Source organism: Pomacea canaliculata, linkage group LG4 (genome assembly GCF_003073045.1).
Source record: "Pomacea canaliculata isolate SZHN2017 linkage group LG4, ASM307304v1, whole genome shotgun sequence".
Classification (NCBI taxonomy): Eukaryota; Metazoa; Mollusca; class Gastropoda; order Architaenioglossa; family Ampullariidae; genus Pomacea; species Pomacea canaliculata.
In genome coordinates this window covers 33,207,234-33,215,388 of record NC_037593.1, presented here as the reverse complement: position 1 = coordinate 33,215,388, position 8,155 = coordinate 33,207,234, and the positions used below count along the sequence as shown (strand labels likewise).

The following is an 8,155-nucleotide window of genomic DNA, read 5'->3' as shown; positions in this document are numbered from 1 at the left end:
GTGCGCTGTACATCCCCAACACGGGGCGAGCAAACCCGTCTGCACGTGCTTCCAGGACCTTTGAGGTCAGGGCTTCGGGGACGCTGCTCTCATCGGCCGAGGAAGGGCAATGAAACGATTTGAGCGTAAATACATCTATAAGGGACATTTGTGACACAGACACATCTGTAACCAGAATACCACTTGTCTAACATAACTGTGTGAATATATTTTTCACAATATAAACGATGTGAACTGGTTACACGTATCATTCGTCCTACAGGAAATGTTCAGCCCTGCGGTAATGATGAAAAATGTAAACACGCCTTCAGGCTAATCAGATTCGATAAAGATGGTTTCAAACTGCACATGAAGTAAACACAGGTGACACACTTATCGAGAGATTAGATGGACGATGTTGCAACTCGGAAAAACGGTCTCTTCCTATGGTGTTCTTGACCTTGCATGGCTGGCTGTTGAATGAGCGCTCACTTCATCGTCTGCGGTACTTCACCAGTAACATCACCAGAATAACTTTATAATCTGCAGCTAGGTGATTCAGTTCGGTAGCGGGACGAACAGCAGGTCAGCAGGTGGCAGATAGGAGACTGGCTTCTTGATATGGCAGTTAGTGGCAAAATAAAGCGGGCTACCCCAGGATGGCGTACGTGGGCTAGAAGGATGCAAGTTCTTCAGTCGGACGATGATTCTAAGAAAGCCAAGAAGGAAGATATTCAGGGCTTTACATTCGCTTTGTAAGTTCGGGAACAAGATGGATTCTCCGCGTTACCCCACGGCAGATCGAGATGTATCCTGGCTTGATAACTATATTATATATATGCCCCCTTGTGAGTCTGTGACGAGACGGCCATGAAACACTCGGGCGTCCGCTGCTGCAGCAATTGCAAAGGGTCGTGAAGGTCAGGGGTCCAGGGTCACGGCATTTCTGTCACAATGACACATGTGCAGGCGAATATGTTTACGGAACAACAACAACAACAACAACAACAACAACAACAAACACGTTTGGCGAATAACCCTAGCAGCATGGCAAATAGGTCCCATATGGGTCCCATAAAGATTGTCCCATATGATCTCGAAAATGCGGTTCTGACTGGATCTCCTAATACAAGCAACTACTTTTAGCCAATGGCAGACGTGCACAGCCACCGCGGCCGCCATTTTTAAATTTTTGTTTCAATTCGCCATTTTGTTCTCCAGCAGCTGAGCGGAAATTTAAGTGTTCTCCAGGATCAATTGCAAGCAGCATTCGACTGTTCGACAATACAGTACGTTTTTCTAACTTATACATACTCTAAGGTAAATATATTAGCTATTTATTCATTCCAATAATGTCCAAATTCAATGCAGAATACCACGCTCAGAGAAGAAGAATTAGAGCACACGTTCAGAAATACACGAAAGCAATAAATGCAGAAGTTTTCCAGAAAGAAGTAAAGCAGGCTCAGCAGTTCTGAACCCTAGCAATTTGATAATTATTTAGTCGTAATTAATGATGCAGAGAATTCGGAGCTGTCAGAATTTCCTCCAATAACTTGTGATAACGATTTATCTGGCGATATTTCATCAGCTGTTATAGCATCCACTCGCGATCGGTTTCAGCTTCGCAATACCTAGATCAGGATCAAAACGAAACAGATGTAATGGAAAGGGATTCTTTTCTTGATTATTTAGATCAGGAAGATCAAAGTGAAACAGACAGCGACACTGAATTATTACAGAATACCAAGCGCATATCAGAAAACGATTTGTATCAGGATTTAGCACTGGGCAAGCCAATGTAACATTACACTTAGTTCTTGTCTCGTTTACTGAGTATTCTACGTAATTACCATCCATCTCTCCCCAAGCATCCCAGAACACTGTTGAAAACCCCCAAACGTTAAACATTAGATCTGTAGAAAATAGTTCTGAATATTATTTTCACTTTGGACTTAAAGAATCTCTGTCTAAATCTAGTCTGGTTGGATTATCAGAAAAGTACGTTCTTAAGAAAGATTAAGGTAAGACTGTTCCACTTCAACACATTTTGATCTGTCATTATCAATTTGAATTGTTCTTCTGTCTTGTTTAGTTACTTTTTAATAATTTCTTGAAAAGGGGGTAAATTCATGGGTACAGGGGGGGGGGGGCCTTTAGGAGGGAAAGAAATGTACTGGGCTGTGTTGTGTTTAACACCTGCATTTGAACTATCAGTGCAAATATGCTGTATACATACATATTTTATTTATGCTTGCTTTACACATTTAACAGTGATGTTTACAAAGAGATAGGCTTTGCATATTTAGGATAAAATGCCTACAAACTGCATGTTGTTTCAGCAGATGGCCTATTCCATGGTGAGTTTTTGGAAGAAGCAGAAGGTTTAAAGGGCCAGTAGCTGTAATTCCAGACAGCTGGCTGCTAGCATTTTTAAAGATTCCATGGTCGCAGGATGTGCAACTGGCCATCAAAATCTTCAAGCTTCATTATTAAACACCAGATTCCTCATGGCCCATACATCCAGTTCGCTTGCACAAGTCATTAAGTAAGTGCAATTTTTTAATTCATAATTAATTTATACCAGAAAGAAAATTTATGAAGCATGTGAGCATTAATTGTCAAAATGACTGCTATACCATTATGTACTGCAGGACAAAGGAAGGAGATAAAAAGATGATATCTGGACTGTTGGAACAAGTAACAGGTACTGTAACTTTGGTTATTATGCTGCACTATAAAAGTGTAGTATTGTTAAAGGGAAATTTATGATATACTTTTGGTCTGGATTGGTGAAATGTAATAAAGTTTTTAAACAACATATCAACAGCTTATAGTTTTAAATTTAGTGAGCTAAATAAGTTTATGCAAATATATTCATTTGACACAGGGATGCACAGCTAACAGACAGCGAAGGAGAAAAGAATGACCATTCAATGCAGCAGTGTCCACTACCATTTCCATACTCTCTGCCGCCAGTAGTTGTCAGCCCTAGGGTGTCCCCAAGTAGCAGCTATCGCCAAAGTACTATTTCACCTTTGCCTTCACATCTCCAACACTCATTCTCAGGTTTTCATCCTGCCAGCATAGGGACCCAACCCCTTGGAAGGTAATTTGAAGTCATTTTGTTTATAATCATTTTAAAAGTTTGTTTTTTCTTACTCTCGGCCAAGACTTATTAAGTGTTTTTGTGAAATATAGCCAGAAGTGGAAAATCCCAGCCTTCTTTTGGCATAGTGAAAAAAAAATGGAAATAAATATGGATCAGATATCAAATAGATATATGACAAAATAGGAAAAGCAACCAAGAGTAGTTATATTTTCCAAGCATTGTGAATTATAGCGAAGCCAGCAAAGATGACATCTTATATGTTTTCTGCTATTGTGTTCGTTAGTTTCAGCTCAACTAGAGAAACTTGGACAGCAGCAACTGTCTTTCTGGAAGAGATGAGAGATGATATAAAAGATGTGAAAGGAGGCTTCAAGGATGGAGAAACAACACCAGGAAAAGGAGGTGACAGGAGGAAACTGCCAGAGGGGTTCCAGTTTCCCTTACAATCTTCAGAGGATGTTGACCATCTGGAGTGGATTGGAAGACTGACCCTGGAAAATGGACACACTTGGTATGTGCTGTATTCTGATTTGTTAGTAGGAGGAGTCAAATCTATTTCTGCTTTTGAAGGTTTTTATAGCATTTTATTTTATAGAACAAATGACATGTCTGCAGTACTAAAAAGTAACAAAGGCATTGTTATGTTGGCATGGATTACAGCTGATAATAAAATTTTCTGTAACAACTTCAGCTTGGTTACAGAGAAAAATGGGAAATTTCCTTAATGGTTTTCATCCATATTTTGGTTTTATAATACTAGTTCTCATAACATGTATCATGATACTGCCCACAGCAACTTTTATTTTAAAAAATGATGTATGCTTATTGTCTGTTTCCAGGAATGCCATTTGACGATGGGTGGAATATTCACTTTAAAGCATGTGGTGAGGAGCATACTATCTGTGCTATTGTCAACTGACTCAGCCCGGTGTTACAACTTCAATGGTCTGAAAGAGAAGAAGGACTCAAGAACCACTCCTTTATTTTACAAACAGTTCAGGTAAGGATTTAAATATTTGACTGTATTTTCATGAGATTAAAAAAAACATTACAGGGAAACAACTCTAGCCTGGCGAACTTTTCCTACCTCATTTCATTGTGATCCAATTACATTGGAAAATTAAAAATATGGACACATGTTTATGCAGTGTCTAGTCCTTTAATCAGCTGGTTAACGCTGTGTAGAAAGGAATGAACACAATAATTGATAGACGTCTTTACGTTTCGCATGTATTGGGATTTTTAAAAAAATCAGTATATGTCCAGAGTTTGTGTGCCTAAAGAAATTCTAATGCAGTTCCACTTGTATCTTTCTGATTATAACACTTAAAATTGTTATGGCACTTTACATATCTATATGATTTGCTTGTACCTTCCTATTTTTTCTCATTATATTCTGGATTTTAGGGTCGGTGACCTGCAATTAAGTGATTACTTTTTATGCGAACCTCATATTCTTATATTTGTTCTATTTTTAGATGCTGCAAGAAAAAGTTATCCTGAAGCTACAGATGCTGACCTGCATGTGTATACATCAATTTGGTTAGCTGGTGCTCGGGATCGAGAAAATAGCAGAAGGGAAGGGCCTGAGCACAGCCTGTACAAGTCAGTAAATTGTTATGGGGTGGACGACGAGTAAAGCTGTACAACTTTACCTGCAGAAAAAAAGACTGTTAGGTTTTTAACGAGATTTTTTTTTATCAGCTATTTATAAAAGTACAAGTTTTAAATTTGCATATTTTTTTTAAATGGTTGTAGTTAATACCAGAAGCTGCAATCCAGCCTGGAACCGTTTATATTTAATCTCGTGGATTTTATTTATTATAAGAAATGTCTGTTGAAGCTTTAATCACTCCCTTTTGAAAGCAATTCAGTTCATGCTCATCATTTGATATATTGTAATAGATCTTTGAACCTTTTCTTTGGGAAAAATCTAATTAATGTAAAACTGCAATTTAATTTTAATGGTTTTGTCAGTGGATTCTTGTTTTGCTTCTTCTACAACTCATAATCAAATAACGAGTGTTGCATTAACATGTCATGAGGAAACATTTTTTTATGCATTTAAATGGGACAATGCTTCACAATTGTTGTATATTTAAAATTATTTTTTAATGACCTTGCTTTTTATCCTTATTTTCACAGACATTTTAACTTCAATAAACGTCAGTAAAAGACAAATCATGTTTTTGTTTTTTGTGTGTAACATTTTGCATTTTTTGTGCACTTTTTGCTGCTTAATTAATGTAATCATGTCAAAACACTCCTTATTAATCCATTTGTTTGGCATTTATAAGTTATTTTGATGTATTTGATATTATTGGTATTTTTAGGAATTTTGGCATATCATGATTTACATTGTTGTCAATCAGGATATGTCAAAATACCTAAAAATACCAATAATATCCTCAAGAATTCAACTGGGATTTATCTGGGATCTACCCGGTTTTTACACGGAAAAACACATATGGGTCCCATGCTTTGCCAGCTTTCATTTTCGGCCTGGGACCCATATGGGTTTTGGCAGATGAATCCCGGGTAACCGGGTAAATCCCATATGGGTCCCATGTGAGTCCCATATGGGTTCCTCTTTCAATGCTACTAGGGAAACCATAAGAATTAGAATGAGAAACGTTCAACTTTGCATGATCACAAACAACGATACACCCGAAACAAATAAAAACAGAGGCTCTGCTTGTAAAATATCTTATATGCACTAAAAACTAATTTCCGCGTCACATTTTTTTCAAACATCTTTTGAAGATCATCATCGATCGTCGTTGTCATATCGTCATCGCCCACAAACTTATCTCTTCTTTTTTGACGACAATTAAGTATTGATTAAGTGCATGGGTGCATCATGCTGTTCTGTGGGTGACGTGAGAAAGTTGTTTTACCTGCAGCCGAGTGTAAACAGACTCAACTCTAAACTCTCTCGTCTATCACAGGTCTGACACATGTCATTACTCACGGCTCGCCTACGCGTTGACAAAATTAACATACAGAGGATTAAGAGTAGTCATAGGAACACACACACAAAGGACTGAGAGAGAAAAAGAGAAATTAAAATAAGCTATAAAATAAACATTAAAAAACACGAGGGGATAACATATATAGGTGGTGCAGTCTGTCTGTATAAACTCGTAAAGTCGGCTGCTTGCTCTGAGGCTATGCGCGTATGTGTTGCATCATGTTCGACGTTATGATACATTTTAATTTATCTGCTGTGACTGATATATATATATTGTACTAACCGGATATATATATATGACACGAATAACGGCTGTCTAAGCAGACAGTAATGGTAAACAGAGCGGCAGGGTACCATCAGCTTGAAACAAATTATCCGCCAGCCTTCGCCAGATTGTTTGATCCGGCTTCCTTCTCCTTTGTCTGTGTGTGTGTGCGTGCGTGCGTGCGTGCTTAAATTATAATTATGTGTATGCTTGTTTGTGCCTGAAGGTAAATGATGTGTGCGCCCGTCCATTGTTTCTTCCAAGTGTAAACAACAAACAATTCTGCACACTTTCTGTACATTAGATAAAGGCTCACAGTGTCAGTACAACTCATACCTTCGCTCCCACACACCTAGCGTGGGCAGAGGAGTAAAAGAGAGAATAAGGCTCTGCATTCATAATTAATTTACCTGGGGCACACCCCCAACACCTCCCACCACGCCAACGGAGGCGTGTCTGTCAGCCTCTAATCTGATTGGCCACTACAATGATAAGGTGAAGGTGAAAAGTTCAGTTACCAGCGAGGCGAGTGTAGCGATAGCTGTCAGGTGATACGACAAGTCATCCCCCAAAGCTACTATATACATATATAGTTATTTTAGGATAATAATCACATGCGTTGTTTTGGAGTTTCTGAGCAAAACGTTGGATGTAGGCAGCGACCCGCAGACATTTCCTGCTGAAGGCGAGCGAGTAGCGGGGTAAACACAGTTATTTCCCTTGCGGGGTTAATTGTCGGCCTTGAACTTGATGCTTCCTGCGAGGCTTTCGATTGGTTGGATCGTATGAGCACGTGCCTAGTGCGTGATGCGTGGAGTACGCCATGGCGGAGCTTGTTGTGATCCTACAACGTCAAACACGCAGCGACAGTGGATTACCTGCTGTGTGGACTTGTGAATGGCCATAGATAGTATCCAAGGATCCTGTACCACGTCCAAAATGTTGCAAATTCAAAGCATGCAGAAAAACTTGCTGCAGAGTAGCTTTTACGAAGTTTCGCGGCCCGATAAGGAATCTGCTACGATCCATAGTGGCCATTTTATGGTGAGTAGGGTGCACGAAGATAAAGACGAAGATGACGACGATGACGAGACGCCCATCTTTACTGACGATACCAAAGAGTTCGAGCCACTGATGGGATTTGATTTCATGAAAGCCACCAAGGAAACCTCACAGACATACAGTTTTGGGCCAAAAAGTACGTGTACTCTATCCATCGATGCCTCCTTGACCAAACTCTTCGAATGTATGACTCTTGCATACAGGTAAGTTTTGCATTCCGTATTTCTCTTAAATTTAATTTTTATTTAAACTGATATTTACACATTAATACATAATGCCGGACAACGCACACGGGGATTTCACTGGCTTTGCTGGGAAGGAATTTCATGTCGACTATTAAAAAGCAAGGGTCACCATGCAGTAGCATTGCTTGTTTGTTTAAATGGTGAGGTAGGCACCGGTGGTCACAGAGAAGTCTTGATTAGGTTTTCATATATGTTACATGTGTAGTGCTTCGTGTCCTCGAAGGCTTATATTTCTTATCTTTTTCAAACATTATCGTCTTCATACCGACTGTCGACTTTCACTGGGTGGGTGGGGGGAAAGTTGAAGGTGTTTCCCTGTCATCGGATGTTTTTTGCGTCCTTAGAATTTGAAACAGTAATTGATTAAGCATTGACAGAATTTGAAAAAGCAAAGCATACATTATTGGTTCATATATTACTAAAGAAGCATGATTAATTGACCAGTTACTGGTCTTGACTTGACTAGTTGAAAGATAAATAAGTGCAACAAGTCATGCAATGTAGGTCACATCGTAAACCAT

The 8,155-nt window shown here is 39.1% G+C and overlaps 1 protein-coding gene and 1 long non-coding RNA gene across 4 annotated transcripts in view; both read left to right on the top strand.

Annotated features, from left to right (window-relative positions):
• The first annotated feature begins 2,424 nt into the window (after positions 1–2,424).
• Positions 2,425–3,399, top strand: LOC112561803. Its single transcript, XR_003098726.1, has 4 exons — positions 2,425–2,527; positions 2,634–2,686; positions 2,870–3,088; positions 3,375–3,399. It is a non-coding gene; the product is annotated as an uncharacterized LOC112561803 (long non-coding RNA).
• A 3,712-nt stretch (positions 3,400–7,111) lies between these two features.
• LOC112561801 (MLX-interacting protein-like) overlaps positions 7,112–8,155 on the top strand; it is a 33,408-nt gene continuing 32,364 nt past the window's right edge. For all 3 annotated transcript variants that reach the window (XM_025234536.1, XM_025234537.1, XM_025234534.1), the window contains exon 1: positions 7,112–7,592. In XM_025234536.1, coding sequence (XP_025090321.1) covers positions 7,225–7,592 — 368 coding nt within the window. In that variant the 5' untranslated portion in view covers positions 7,112–7,224. The remainder of the gene's footprint in view (positions 7,593–8,155) is intronic.